The sequence below is a fragment of the Numida meleagris genome, unplaced genomic scaffold (genome assembly GCF_002078875.1).
Source record: "Numida meleagris isolate 19003 breed g44 Domestic line unplaced genomic scaffold, NumMel1.0 unplaced_Scaffold310, whole genome shotgun sequence".
Classification (NCBI taxonomy): domain Eukaryota; kingdom Metazoa; phylum Chordata; class Aves; order Galliformes; family Numididae; genus Numida; species Numida meleagris.
In genome coordinates this window covers 104,937-119,773 of record NW_018364547.1, presented here as the reverse complement: position 1 = coordinate 119,773, position 14,837 = coordinate 104,937, and the positions used below count along the sequence as shown (strand labels likewise).

At 49.6% G+C, this 14,837-nt stretch overlaps 1 protein-coding gene and 1 long non-coding RNA gene across 2 annotated transcripts; both read left to right on the top strand.

Annotated features, from left to right (window-relative positions):
• The first annotated feature begins 1,313 nt into the window (after window positions 1–1,313).
• DAD1 (defender against cell death 1) lies at window positions 1,314–4,277 on the top strand. The gene is made up of 3 exons (XM_021382922.1): window positions 1,314–1,620; window positions 3,454–3,602; window positions 4,093–4,277. Exons 1-2 carry the CDS (start codon window positions 1,380–1,382, stop codon window positions 3,582–3,584), a joined length of 372 nt encoding a protein of 123 aa, XP_021238597.1. The 5' UTR covers window positions 1,314–1,379; the 3' UTR covers window positions 3,585–3,602; window positions 4,093–4,277.
• A 5,544-nt stretch (window positions 4,278–9,821) lies between these two features.
• LOC110391163 lies at window positions 9,822–13,611 on the top strand. Its single transcript, XR_002433990.1, has 2 exons — window positions 9,822–11,609; window positions 11,714–13,611. It is a non-coding gene; the product is annotated as an uncharacterized LOC110391163 (long non-coding RNA).
• Window positions 13,612–14,837: the final 1,226 nt, after the last annotated feature.

Genomic DNA, 14,837 nt, shown 5'->3' with positions numbered 1-14,837 from the left:
ACAGAATGGGAATCTGCTATGACACATCATCAGCTGAGAAGGAAAATGTGAAGCATTAGCCAGTGAAGAAAGTGCGACTATATGAAGTTATATGTATCCTAATCTTTAATAGCTTACACAGACCATGGCATGTGGGTATGACAATCACACAACTGGAACACTGCAAACAAGGGCTACATGTTTTTCAGAAGGGAAAGAGAAGCAGGCGTTTTGCTCTCTATGATAAGGAACAGATAGATTGCAAAGAACTGCCTCTAAAAAAAACAGCCATAAATAGGTTGAGAGCTTGTGGGTAAAAATTAGGGCCTGTGCCAAGACAGGACATCTGGTGGTCATGGCCTGTTACTGGCTGCCTCATCAAGGGAATCCTGCTGACGCGAACTTCCTGCTTCAACTACAGGAAGTGTAATCCTCCCAGGCTCTCATCCTGATAAGGGATTTCAACCACCTGGATATCTGCTGGGAAAGCAACATGGTGTGCTGCAAACAATCCAGGAGGTTCCTAGTGTGTGTTAAGGACAACTTCTTGTTCCAGGTACGAGAAAAAACGACCCAAGGAGAACTGTTACTGGACCTGGAGGAGATACTCTTTCTATACTCCCTTGCAGTACAGAGCTATCTGGGATGGGTAAGGAGAGGAGAGGAAACACTGCAGTTCTCAATCATACGATCATAGAATTACTAGGGTTGGAAAAAAAACCTCTAAGATAATCTACTCCAGCCATCACCCCATCACCACAATGCTTCTCTCTGGACGTAAATATGTGGGGACCTACACAAAAGCAACAGCTGCAGGCATCTGGAGGAAGAAGCATGGCTTTTGGACTTCTTCCCAGACACCTCACTGCTGCTGTGCTGGACCAGAGACTATACCCCAATGAATATTCCCAAGGATGCCCAGAAAACGGGCAACTGGCTTGGGAGAAAAGTCCCAGGTCCCATACTGGGCACTGCAGGTAAAGACTGGGAAAACCCACATGCTCAGGTCTCAGTTTTCTGCAGGACTGTTGGGACTTCAGCATGCCAGGCGTTGTAGAAGGAAGACAAAGAAACCCCCATACTGCATTCTAGAAAAATCACCCCACCAATCCCATCTCCTAGCACCAAGAACTGAGCTCAGAGAAGGACGTCTCCGTAGACTGGAGGGCTTCTGCCGACGCTCCAGCCATGAACACCTTTCAGCCAATCCAGCACGTACTTAGGCGCATGCGTATTATCTCTAGTAGCACCTCAGTTCCGCCCTTTTGCGGGCAGGACAACTGCGCCTGCGCAGTATCGCTGACCCGGAAGTGGAATCGCCATGAGCTCGCATTGCTTGGCTGTGTCCCGGAAGGGTTTGTCCACGCTGGTTCCGGCCACCTCAGCTTACTTGGGGGACCATGTCGGGCGCGGCAGGTTCGGGTGTGGGGGCTGCGGGTTCGGTAGGTTCCGTGGTGCGGCGCTTCCTGGCGGAGTACAGCAGCGGCACGCCGAGCCGCCTCAAGGTGCTGGACGCCTACCTGCTGTACGTGATGCTCACCGGGGCGCTCCAGTTTGGCTACTGCCTGGGCGTCGGCACCTTTCCTTTCAACTCCTTCCTCAGCGGCTTTATCTCCGCCGTCGGCAGCTTCATCCTCGGCGGTCAGTGAGAACCCCGCGCGGTTGCCCCGACACCTAGGGCGTCCTGTTAGGATTTCTCCGTGGCGCTGCCTGAAGCTCCCTCTGCACCCACGGAGCTCCCCGCAGCACAGGAAGCCCCGTAGCTATCGGAGTTCTCTAGAAATGGCCACATAGAAACACAGAATTGCTTGGGTTGGAAGGGGCCTCAGAGATCACCTAGTTCCAGCCCCTCTGCTGTGGCCTGGTTGCCAGCCACCAGATCAGATTGCCAAGGGCCCCATCCAGCCTGGCCTTGAACACTTCCAGGGATGGGGCATCCACAGCTTCTCTGGGCAATCTGTTCCAGTCTGTCACCACCCTTTCTGTGAAATACTTTCCCCTGACATCTCATCTAAATCTTCCTTCTTTTAGTTTAAGACTATTTTCCCTTGTCTATTGCTAACTATGTAAAAAGTTGATTTCCCTCCTGTTTATAATCTCCCTTTAAATACTGGAAGGCCACAATGAGGTCTCCCCGCAGCCTTCACTTCTCCAGTCTGAACAAGCCCAACTCCCTCCACCTGTCTTCGTAGGAGAGGTACTGTACCCCAGGGAGCATCCTCATGGCCCTCTTCTGGACTCTCCAGAAACTCCATATCTTTCTTGTGTTGGGGCAGTACTCCAAACAGGTCCTCACAAGGGCAGAGCAGAGGGGGACAATCACCTCCCTCATCCTGCTGGCCCTTTCTCTTTTGATGCAGCTCAGGAAACTGTTGGCATTCTAGGATGCAAGTGCACACTGCTGGCTCATGTTCAGTTTTTCCTCTTCCAGGACCCTTAAGTCCTTCTCCACAGGGTTGGTCTCAGGGAGTTCTCCCAGTTTGTATACATACTTGGGATTGCCCTGACCCAAATGCAACACTTTCCTCTTGGCTTTGTTGAACCTCATTAGGTTTATGTGGGCCCACCTCTCAAGTTTGTCAAGGTCCCTTTGGATGACATCTCTTACATGAACTGCAGACTGCCCTTGGTCAAACCTGCAGCCCAGGGAGCAGCAGCCCCCAGCCTGCCCAGCAGCCAGGCAGTGCTGGTGCTTGGCATTCCTCAGGAGATTCCAGACCCTTCCTAGAAACCAGAAAGTTGCAATAGCAAAGATAAAAAAACCTGAGAATGGATAAAGCCTGACAACTCCAGGATGTTCCCTGGTAACCTTAAAGCAACCAGATCTGCTCCCAGCACACCCTTGGAGGTCTCTCTGACAGTGCCCAGATCTGTGCCCCATCACTGAGGGCTGGTCCTGGCGTGCTGGTCGTGCCCCACAGCAGGATGCTCTGCAGCAGACTGTGAACCTGCATGGTTCTGCCCTTGAGCACCACAAAACCTAGCTCCTCATGAGCCCTAGGTGTCCCTGCTTCTCCAGGGTGGTCACGGTATCTTGCCATTTTGTACTGATGTCTTTCCTTGGCGTCTATCCTATAGTGAACCCAACACTAGAAATAACTGCTTCAGGATGGTGCTCCCCTATAATGCACCCTTTTAAAAACGCATAGTCCGTGTGCAGCCCTTCCCAGCACAGCTAATAGTGTGTTGCTGGCTCCTTTTCTGTGCCAAGCCACTTGTAAGCCCATTTCCCTCAGATTTTCTGTGGCCATCTCTGATGTAGTAGTGCTGTGAGAGAGCTGCCTGCCTATCAGCCCCATGCAAATCCCCTGTCAATGTTCTGCTCTTCTTATAACAAAGATAGAGTTGCTTTTGCTTGTTATATCCTGGGGGAGCAATGACCCGGGCCGAGGTGGACTGCCTTAGCAAGGCCATGCTTAATGCTACAACTTCCCTTTGTGATCTCTGATGTATCATTTTTTCTCTGCCTTGCAGTTTGTCTCCGGATCCAGATTAACCCCCAGAACAAAGGCGAGTTCCAAGGCATTTCACCAGAGCGAGCATTTGCTGATTTCCTCTTTGCCAACACCATCCTGCATCTCGTTGTTATCAATTTTGTTGGCTGAACTCTAGAAGAGTCTGAGGTACTGATCCATGGGGCCACAGAAAGGGGTGACACTTTCTTTACTTTTGTGGACCTGGGAGAAAACTAGGAAGCTCCCAAGCTTTCTCATGAGCAAGTACCATTAAACCACTGCTCTTTATGTTGATATAGGGGTAAGACTTAGTGCATTTTGTTTTTATGATTTTTTTTTTTTGCTTTCCTCGTTTAAAAGTCACTTTAATGAGGTGTGTCAGAAATCTAACCATATTTCACTCTTAGAGAGATGAGAAGTGCTTCCATTTTTCTTTGCAGAAGGGACTTTGTGGGCTGAGACTCCAAGGCTCTGTCCTTGAGGGTTGTCCTGTTTAGAGGCTGTGGAATGGCTGGTATCTAAGCATGAAGTTTCTCAGCAGATGAGAGAAGGGAGTTAAGAATAGGGAGAGTTTAGTACCCTGTTGTTGAAGTTTGTGGTGCATTTTTTTTTCTCCCTTTGCAAATGCATTCTTCATTTTATCTTTCTTTCTTTCCAGTGTACTCTCTAATGCCAAATCCTGTTAGAGGGAGTACTGTTCTCCAGCAGTAGCTGCTGCTTTGGTGAGAAAGGGGAGAAGAAGAAGTCAAAGATTTTTCCCACAGACTGTCCTATGGAGTGGTCTGCTGCCTCATTCCAGTTACTGTAATTCTTTCTTTAAATAAAGCCCTTTATAATGTGGGAGTTTGACTGATGGAGTGACTCGCTGGTGTGCCAGAGGGAAGGGTGCCTGGGAGATACCCCCAGAAGAGTGGTGGACCCCCTGCCCTGTCACAGTTGGACAGACCTGTCAGACGGTGGGGGTTGAAAGAGGATCCCCTCTTGGTGTCGTGAGCACACACCGTGCATGCCTACCCCGCTCTGCCAGGTCCCCCTAAGCAATAGGTTTGGGGTGCTGGAAATTGAAGGGGAGGTGAGTGGGGAGGTGAGGGAGGATCCACCTAGGAGGGAGCCTAGAGCGAGGTGGTCATCCCCACACCTTGAGACTGCCTCTGCCAGGGAAGACAGAAGGGTAATTGTGGGAGGTGATTCCCTTCTCAGGGGAACAGAGGGCCCCATATGCAGACCTGACCTGACCCGGAGGGAGGTGCACTGCCTCCCTGGGGCCCAGGTCAGGGACATCACCAAAAAACTCCTGGGTCTGGTTTGCTCCTCTGATTACTACCCATTATTGATAGTTCAGGCAGGCAGTGATGAAGTAGCTCAGGGAAGCCTGCAAGCCATCAAAAGAGATTTCAGGGGTTTAGGGCGAATGGTTGAGGGACTGGGAATGCAAGTGGTATTTTCCTCTCTCTCTTCTGGGGTGGTGAGGGATATGGAGCGGTCTAGGAAAATGCAGGCTTTGAACAAGTGGCTGAAAGGCTTGTGCTGCTGCAGGAGCTTTGGGTTCTTTGACAATGGAGCGGTTTACTCAGCACCTGGTCTGATGGCTGCAGACAGGTCTCACCTGTCTCCAAGGGGAAAGCGGATCCTAGCCCAGGAGCTGGCAGGGCTTGTTGAGAGAGCTGTAAACTAGGTATGAACACTAGCTGGACACTCACAAGTCCATGGGGCCAGATGGATTGCACCCTAGAGCGCTGAGGGAGTTAGTGGATGTGGTTGCCAGGCCACTCCATCATCTTTCGACAGTCCTGACTAACATGGAATATCCCAGTTGACTGGAGTCTAGCAAATGTGATTCCCATCTTCAGGAAGGGCCAGAAAGATGGTCCTGGTAGCTATAGACCTATCAGTCTCACCTCGGTTCCGGGGAAGGTTATGGAACAGATAATCTCAGGAGCCATCATGGATCAGTTAAAGGTCAACCAGGGGATCAGACGCAGTCAGCATGGGTTTATGAACGGTAGATCATGTTTGACAAACCTGATTTTGTTCTATGACAAGGTGACCCATTTAGTGGATGAAGGCAAGGCTGTCGATGTGGTCTACCTTGACTTCAGTAAGGCCTTTGACACTGTCCCCCACAGCATCCTTGTGGAGAAGCTGGCTGCCCATGGTTTGGATGGGCATACGCTCTGCTGGGTGAAACACTGGCTGGATGGCCGGGCCCAGAGAGTTGTGGTCAATGAAGTTAAATCGAGTTGGTGGCCAGGCACAAGTGGTGTCCCCCAGGGCTTGGTGCTGGGGCCTCTTCTATTCAACATCTTTATAAATGGTCTTGATGAGGGGATTGAGTGCACCCTCAGTAAGTTTGCAAACAACACCAAGTTGGGAGGGAGTGTTGATCTGCCAGAGGGTAGAAAGGCTCTACAGAGGGACCTGGATAGACTGGATTGATGGGCCAAGGCAAACCGTATGAGTTTCAATAGGGCCAAGTGTCGGGTCCTGCACTTTGGTCACAACAACCCCAGGCAACCCTATAGGCCTGGGGAGGAGTGGCTGGAAAGCTGTCTGACGGAAAGGGACCTTGGTGTGCTGATGGACAGTCGGCTGAATATGAGCCAGCAGTGTGCCCAGGTGGCCAAGAAGGCCAATGGCATCCTGGCTTGGATCAGGAATGGTGTGGTGAGCAGGACTAGGGAAGTAATCCTGCCCCTGTACTCGGCATTGGTGAGGCCCCACCTCGAGTATTGTGTTCAGTTTTGGGCACCTCAGTACAGAAAGGACACTGAGGTGCTGGAGCAGGTCCAAAGAAGGGCAACAAGACTTGTGAAGGGCTTGGAGAATATGCCCTACGAGGAGAGACTAAAGGAACTGGGGCTGTTTAGTCTGGGGAAGAGGAGGCTGAGGGGAGACCTTACTGCTCTCTTCAAATACCTGAAAGGTGATTGCAGCGAGAGCAGGGTTGGTCTCTTCTCACTGGTGACAGGACAAGGGGAAATGGCCTCAAGTTGTGCCAGGGGAGGTTTAGGTTGGATATCAGGAAAAGGTTATTTACGGAAAGGGTTGTTAAGCACTGGAACAGACTCCCCAGGGAGGTGGTTGAGTCACCATCCCTGAATGTGTTTAAAAACCGTTTGGATGTGGTGCTTGGGGACATGATTTAGTGGTGGGTTGTTAGAGTTAGGGTAGTATGGTTAGGTTGCAGTTGGACTTGATGATCTTGGAGGTCCTTTCCAACCTGAGCAATTCCATGATTCTATGAAGGGGGAGGGGGATAAAATGATGTTCATTAGGGTGCAGCAAGTAGTTCAGAGATTTCAGCTAGTTTTGATGGGGGAAGAGGGTGGAGGTCAATTGGACAGAGAAAGGCTTGGGGATTTTGTTGTAGGAGATGGCAGGGAAAAATTCCGACCTGTCCTGTAGGATCTGCTGGGAACTCCTCAGAGGAGGTACTGTTGCTGACCCTCAGTCCGAAGCCGCATTGTATCCCTCTAGGAAGCAGTAGGGGAAAACTTCAGATTTCTTCCGGAGGTTTGAGGGAGGGCCCCTCTGGAAAGGTAGTGTGCCAGAAAGCCCAGCTGAAGTGCCTTTACACTAATGCACACAGCATGGGAAATAAGCAGGAGGAATTGGAAGCCATGATTTGCTTGGAAAATTATGATCTGGTTGCTATCACAGAAACGTGGTGGGACCAATCTCCCTACTGGCATGCAGTGATTGAGGGCTACAGGCTCTTCAGAAGGGATAGACAGGGTAGGAGGGGAGGGGGAGTTGCCCTCTATGTTAGGAAGTGGATAGATTGTGAAGAGCTGTGTCTGAGTAACAGCCATGACCAGGTTGAGAGCTTATGGGTTAAAATCAGAGATCAGTCCAGTAAAGCACATCTAGTGGTTGGGGTCTGTTACAGGCCACCTGATCGGGGGAGCCTGTTGACGAGGCCTTCTTGCTTCGGCTGCAGGCAGTGTCACGCTTGCAGGCACTTGTCCTGATGGGGGATTTCAACCACCCTGATATCTGCTGGGATAGCTGCACGGCAGACGGCAGACAATCCAGGTGATTCTTGGAGTCTGTTCAGGATAACTTCCTGGTGCAGGTAGTAGATGTACCAACCTGAGGTGAAGCCTTATTGGACCTGGTGCTCACCAATGTGGAGGAGAGCATTAGAGAGGTTAAGATTGGAGGCAGCCTGGGCTGTAGTGACTGTGCCCTGGTGGAGTTCGTGATCTGGAGGAATGCAGGCCTGGCAAAGAGTGAAGTCAGGACCCTGAGCTTCAGGAGAGCAAAATTCCAACTGCTCAAGGAACTGCTGGGTGGGAACTCCTGCGAAACTCTCCTTAAGGGCATAGGAACAGAGCAGAGCTAGGAGCTCTTTAAGGACACCCTTCTGCGAGCACAAGAGCTCTCCATCCCCCCAGCAGAGGAAATGGAGCAGAGGAGGTGGGTGACTGGCATGGCTGAGCAAGGACCTGCAGCTTAAACTGAGAGAAAAGAGGGAAATGTACAGGAAGTAAAAGCAGGGTTGTGTAGCCTGGGAGGAATACAAGGCTATTTTCCACGTGTAGTGATCAGAAGGACTAACGCGATGGAAATAGCGTTACAAAAAAAGGTGGAAGGAAAACAGAGTGCTCAGCCGGATCGGAAGATTTTGGGCACACAGGGAAAGGCTCCCACCAAGGAGGGATCTCCAGGAAGGGCTTAGGCCCTTCAATGAAGCCTAAGCGACCCTTCTGGTCGCACAGGTGAATTGCCTTCACCTGTGCTCCCAGGGCTGACTGGGTCTTTCCTCCAGGCGCTCAATCAGTGGTTCAGGCCATGACTCAGCAGTTCACATACATCTGCGTGCGTAGGGATAGGATGGGGAAAGGCAAGGCGCAGATGGAGCTGAGCTTGGCAAGGGATGTGAAAAATAACAAGAAGGGGTTCTACGGGTAAACAGGCAGGAGGAGACAGGCCAAGGAGAGTGTTCCCCCTCTGATAAAAGGTAATGGAGAGCTGGCTTCCTCAGACATAGAAAAAGCTGAGGTACCCAATGAGTGCTTTGCTTCAGTCTTCACTGGTGGTCAGGCTTCCCATGTCTGCCAGGACCCTGAACCTCTAGGTGAGGGTGTGAGGAGCGGATTCCATCCCACTGTGACAGTGGAACAAGTCCAAGACCTCCTCATGAAACTGAATGTATATAAGTCCATGGGGTCAGATGATATCCATCCCAGGGTTCTGAGAGAGATCGCTGATGTGGTTGCCAAGCCGCCCTCCATCACAGTTGAAAAATCACAGCTGCCCGGTGAAGTCCCCAGTGACTGGAAAAAGGGAAGCATTACTCCCATTTTTAAGAAAAGGAGAAAGGAAGACCCAGGGAACTACAGGCCAGTGAGCCTCGCCTCTGTGCCTGGGAAGATCAGGGAGCAGATCCTCCTTGAAGACATGTTAGGGCACATACAAGACAAAGAGGTGATCTGAGGCAGCCAGCATGGCTTCACCAAGGGCAGATCTTGCCTGACCAACCTGGTGGCCTTCCATGATGGAGTGATGGCATCAGTGGATGGGGGAAGGGTAACAGATGTCATCTACCTGGGCTTCTCCAAAGCCTTTGACAGGGTCCCTCATCACATCCTTCTCTCCAAATTGGAGAGGTATGGATTTGAAGGATGGACTGTTCGGTGGATGAAGAACTGGTTGGCTGGACGCAGCCAAAGGGTTGCAATTAATGGTTCTGTGTCAGAGGGGAGGCCAGTCACAAGCAGTGTCCCTCAGGTCCTGGGACCGGTGCTCTTCAGTATCTTCATCAGTGACATAGATGATGGCATCAAGTGCACCCTCAGCAAGTTTGCAGATGACACCAAGTTGAGCGGTGCAGTCGATACACTGGAGGGAAGGGAAGCCATCCAGAGGGACCTGGACAGGCTGGAGGAGTGGGCCCATGAAAACCTAATGAGGTTCAACAAGGCCAAATGCAAGGTACTGCACTTGGGCCGGAGCGATCCCAGGTATTTATACAAACTGGGGGAATAACTCCTGGAGAGCAGCCCTGCAGAGAAGGATTTGAGGGTCCTGGTGGACAAGAAGCTGGACATGAGCCAGCAGTGTGTGCTGGCAGCCCAGAAGGCCAACTCTGTTCTGGGCTGCATTAAAAGAGGAGTGGCCTGCAGGGAGAAGGAGGTGATTGTTCCCCTTACTCAGCTTCTTGTGAGGCCCCATCTGGAGTACTGCATCCAGGCCTGGGGCCCCCAGCACAAGAAAGATGTGGAACTCTTGGAATGAGTCCAGAGGAGGGCCATCAAAATGATCAGAGGGCTGGAGCACCTCTCCTATGAAGAAAGGTTGAGGGAACTGGGCTTGTTTAGCTTCGAGAAGAGAAGGCTCCGGGGAGACCTTATTGCAGCCTTCCAGTACTTGAAGAGAGTGTATAAACAGGAGGGGGTACGACTGTTTACATGGGTGGACAGTGATAGGACACAGTGGAATGGTTTTAAAGTAAGACAGGGAAGGTTTAGGTTAGATATTAGGAGGAAGTTTTTCACACAGAAGGTGCTGACATGCTGGTTGCCCAAGGAGGGCCGAGGAGGTTGTGGATGCCCCGTCCCTGGAGGCATTCAAGGCCAGGCTGGATGTGGCTCTGGGCAGCCTGGTCTAGTGGTTGGCAACCCTGCACACAGCAGGGGGGTTGAAACTCAATCATTATGGTCTTTTTCAACCCAGGCCATTCTGTGATTCTATGATAATATTGCAATCTTTTACCTGTTGGCGATAAATAGAGAGTTTCTTGTGTTGCTTAAGTTCCTGCTCAGGTGTGACTCCCTGTTTCCTCCTTCTGTCCTCCCTTTCTCCTTCCCTTCCTTTGCATCTTTTGGGCTTTTTTCTTCTTTTTTAATGGTCTCTAATTTCAGAGGGAAGCAGGAAACAAGCTGTCAACGAAACTGAATTATCATCCTCCCATTTAATCTCCCTGTTTGTGCCTGTTTATCATATGGAGAGTGCATTGCCAACATGTCTCCAGGCTTCAAAGCTATGGAGATCTTGTTTTAGACTTTGGTTAGTGATCATGAATGGAAGGAAGCTGCAGACGTTCTCCAGCATATCCCCATCTGTGCCCATCTTCCCACAGGATCTCCCGTATCCCTCAAGGCCATATGGGGCACAGCTAGATGTGCCAGCTGAACCTCAAGGATCATTAAGGCTCAGTAGTAATTCAGACACCTTAGGACAGAGTTTTTCTACAGTCTGAAGTGCTGAAAAACCCAAGGATGTTGGAAGAGGCTTTCAGGTTGTGTCACGGCCTGGGGACAGTGCTTTGCTTGAGCTGTCCTGGCTCAGTGAAGGAAGGCTTCCCAAATTCAACCTTGACAATCTCCCATCTCTAAGGCATTTGAGAAATACTTAAACTAAATGGCTTTGGCCCTTGGCCTCAGCTAGTGTCTGGTCTAGACCAATTGCTTCTTAGTTCCGATGGAAATTAGAGCCCTGCCATGATCAGATCATAGGTACAGGGTGGTATATTAACTCTAGCTACCCCATATCTTTGGATGAGGGGTGAACCTGAGTCACCTTCAGGCTTGAGGCTCCATCCTTGCACTGATTCTGCTTCACACCTGTTTTGTTTGTTCCGCAGCTGAAACATGGAGTAGGAAACATGTACTTTAATGCTATGTGACGAATGCTTGTCTGCTGACATCGAGGCATTAAAGCACGTGATCCAATACCTTCAACATTTAACACTGGCTTATGGTTTGCTAACCACTTTTTCTGATCGTGCTACAGCCATTAAACCAGTGAAAATGGAAATGTGGAGCTCCTAACCACTTGCTTAGCATAGAATGAATAGTGAGGTATGAAGGAACAGGGTCTTTATTGTTTTGAAGGATGTTGTCTGTTTGTGGCACAAACAGAACGTTCATGCCAGCTCTGACTACTTGCATTAGGCTGCATTTATTTGTGATGATGGTACCAGCTCTGTACCAGTACTGGGGTACTGAGAACAGGCAGGGGACTCAACAGCATGCAGAAATTGTAAATAAGCCATAATATTTTTTTCCCCGTAGAAGGGCCTTTTGATCGAGGCCCATGGCAGACCGTCAACATAGAAGGAGGAACACACACAAGGTTTTTTCGCCTTTGCCACTGCCGTTGCTGCATTTGCAAGCCACCAGTGCCTCCCTGTGGGTCTATCTGCCTGAGTCTCCTCATGCTTTGGACGTGGTGAGAACAGGGGGCTGGGGCCCTCCTGTGGCCACTGAGCAGAAGCCTGTGGGAAGAGAAAAAACCTTTTTGTTCTATTTATGTTTTATTTTGTTTTCTTCCAGGTTTACGTGCTTTCAGTGCCTCTTGTTGCTACAAACTAAGCCCAAAACTTCAAGTCCTATTAGAAGTGTTCCCACACCTGAATGATTTTCAACAAGTCTGTTGTTATCTTCAGTCTCTACTCCTTAGAAAGACGATGCTTGGGGTCACTGTTCACCACATAGAAAAAGGCAAGAAGAGAGGTTATGTTGTGTACAGGGCCATGTTCAATGAGGGATAACTAACACGGGGCAGGGTGTTTTCTCCTAGACCCTTAGAAAAGATGCAAGTTCATCTCCAACCCATGGAAAGGCATTAGGGAGCAGAAGCTGGCACAGGGGAGAAGGTACCGTGAGTGGGTCATGGAAACATCTCCTTTCCTGCCAATACGAGAGGACTCTGGCCTCCCCCATCTTCCTGCTTTGTCTTTTAGGTCAGAAGTGGAAGGATTTTCCTCCATTGATTCACTACCTTTATAATGGGGTGTAGAGGCCTATCAGCAAATTCAGAAATCTTACACTCTTCTAAGATCTCTCCTGGCAACCCACCAGGGTTTATAATTTATTTTCTCCCCTCCTTTCCTCTGCCTGTGCTATACATAGCTCAGTTTTTCCTGCTGTACCCAGAACAACTTCCTCCCCCCCCCCCCCCTACATATACCCAAGACCAGGCTCTGGTGAGGGAGTATGAAGAGGGGGTTTCTTTATCTCTTTCAACTTAGGCTTGTGGTCTAACGTCTGCTGTTTTTTTCCACATGCTTCTCCTCCTCCCTGCCACGTGCCACACCAACTCTGCTTGCCCCACAGCATTTTACACCCCACTTTCCAGAGGAAGAGGTTTCTGCGGTAAAGTATAGAGCAGCATCAAAAGATGACCCAGATCTCAACACTGACGTCATGGAACGAGTGGTGTGCCCTTTCCTGCCCCACCTGGGCTGTGAGACCTGTTCCACATCCTGTCTCACTGTATTATTTCCTGCCTCTGCTTTGCACTGTGGTTTTTCTCTCTTGAAATAAACAAGAAACCGCAAACTTGAGAGTAGGAGGAGGGTGCATCAAAACTCTAATCTCTGAAAGTACCTTTGAACTAGACCTACAAATTCAGTGCTTTGGGGATCACGTGTTAAGAGTCACATCAGTCAAAACACTTAACTTTAGCTATATACTCATCCCCTCACTCAGCAAATCTTATAAATGGCATTGTTTTGCCTGGAAAATATTGAGATGTGGAAACAGGCTGAAAACTGTCCTTACAGCTAGGAGAGGGTTTGAATTACAACTCAATAATAATATTAAAAAGTGGTGTTAAATGTAAATGAGCATGGAAACTTATCTTCCACATCTCTGAAGGTTTTCAGAATGAGGTTAGTCAGTTGAAAATGTGTGAAAGTGGGACTGCTCTTGCTTTGTAATGCGGAAATCATTTAGGCAGTTTCACCAAGAACTGCTTTCTTTTGATGCAGCAGCCCTCATCATGAGCAAAATGGAAGGTTCAAGAACTGGCTGGAATTTAGAGTTAAAATAGCCATGGGCTTTTTACAGCTGGAGAGAAACAAGGCTGACACTTTTTGTCAAGAATGAGTCCCTGAACATCTTTGCTACAAGATAATCAGAGTTATAGACCTGGAAACTTAGGTGCTGTCCCTGGGTAGGAGAGGCCAGTACCTGTCTGTTGCTCAGCAATAGGCTGTCTGCAAGGTGGTCAGGTGGCAGCACCATGGCAGGAGATCAGGGATACTTTATTTTGTTGCTGCTTGGAACTGTGGACTCAGAGCCTGTGGCAGAGGTGCTGATGTGATCTGTACAGAGGGACACTCTCCATTTCAAACACCAGCATTTTGAACTGAAAGTACTTGAAATATGAGCTGTTCCAAAATCAGAGGCCCTTGTAAGGGCTTGTGAATACATCAGAGTGAGAAATATCCTGTATCAGTTGACCAGGAAAGATGGAACAATGTCATCAACTCGATTTCTGTCAAAGCCATTTGACATGGTTCCACATGACATCCTTCTCTCTAAATTAGAGAGAGATGGATTTGGAGGGTGGACTACAAGGTGGGTAAGGAATTGGTTGGATAGCTAGAGCTATAGAGAGCTGTGGTCAATGTCCAGGTGAATGCTGGTGACAAGTGGTGTCCCCCAGGGATGTTTTCAGACTGATGCTCTTCAACATCTTTATCAATGACATAGATGATGGGATCAAGTGCAATCTCAGCAAGTTTGCTGATGACACCAAACTGAGTGGTGCAGTTGATAATGATGGAGGAAGTGTCATCCAGAGGGACCTGCACAGGCTTTAAAAGTGGACCCATGTGAACCTAATGAGGTTCAACAAGGCCAAGTGCGAAGTGTTGCAGTTGGGTTGGGGCTGTCCCAGATATACATACAGACTGGGAGAGGAGCTCCATGAGCAGCCCTGTGGAGAAGGACTTGGGGGTTCTGGTGGATGAGAAGCTGGACATGAGTCAGCAGTATGCTCTTGCAGCCCAGAAGACCAACCGTATCCTGGGCAGCATCACCAGAGGGGTGGCCAGCAGAGAGAGGGAGGGGATTGTCTCTCTCTCTGCCTTTGTGAGGCCCCATCTGGAGTACTGCATCCAGACCTGGGGCCACCAGCACAGGAAGGATGTGGAACTGTGGGAGCAGGTCCAGAAGAGGGCCATGAAGATGATCAGAGGGCTGGAGTACCTCTCCTGTGAAGACAGACTGAAGGAGTTGGGCTTGTTCAGTCTGGAAAAGAGAAGGCTCTAGGGAGACCTTATTGCAGCCTTCCAGCACTCAAAAGTAGTTTATAAACAAGAAGAAAACTGATTTTTCACATGGTCTGATAGCAACAGGACAAGAGGGAACTTTTAAACTAAAAGAGGGGAGATTTAGGTTCCTTACTCACAGAGTGGTGAGGCCCTGGCACAGGCTGCCCAGAGATGTGGGTCCCTCTTCTCTGAAGGTGCTCAAGGCCAGGTTGGATGGGCTCTGGGCAGCCTGATCTAGGGGTTGGCAAGCCTGCCCACAGCAGGGGATTGGATCTAGATGGTGTTTAAGGACCCTTCCAACTTAAGCCATACTATGATGCTATGATATTATTCTATCCAATGAGAGAGAATCATGCCCCTCAGTATAGCAAGGCTTTCCCAACCACTTAGACTGG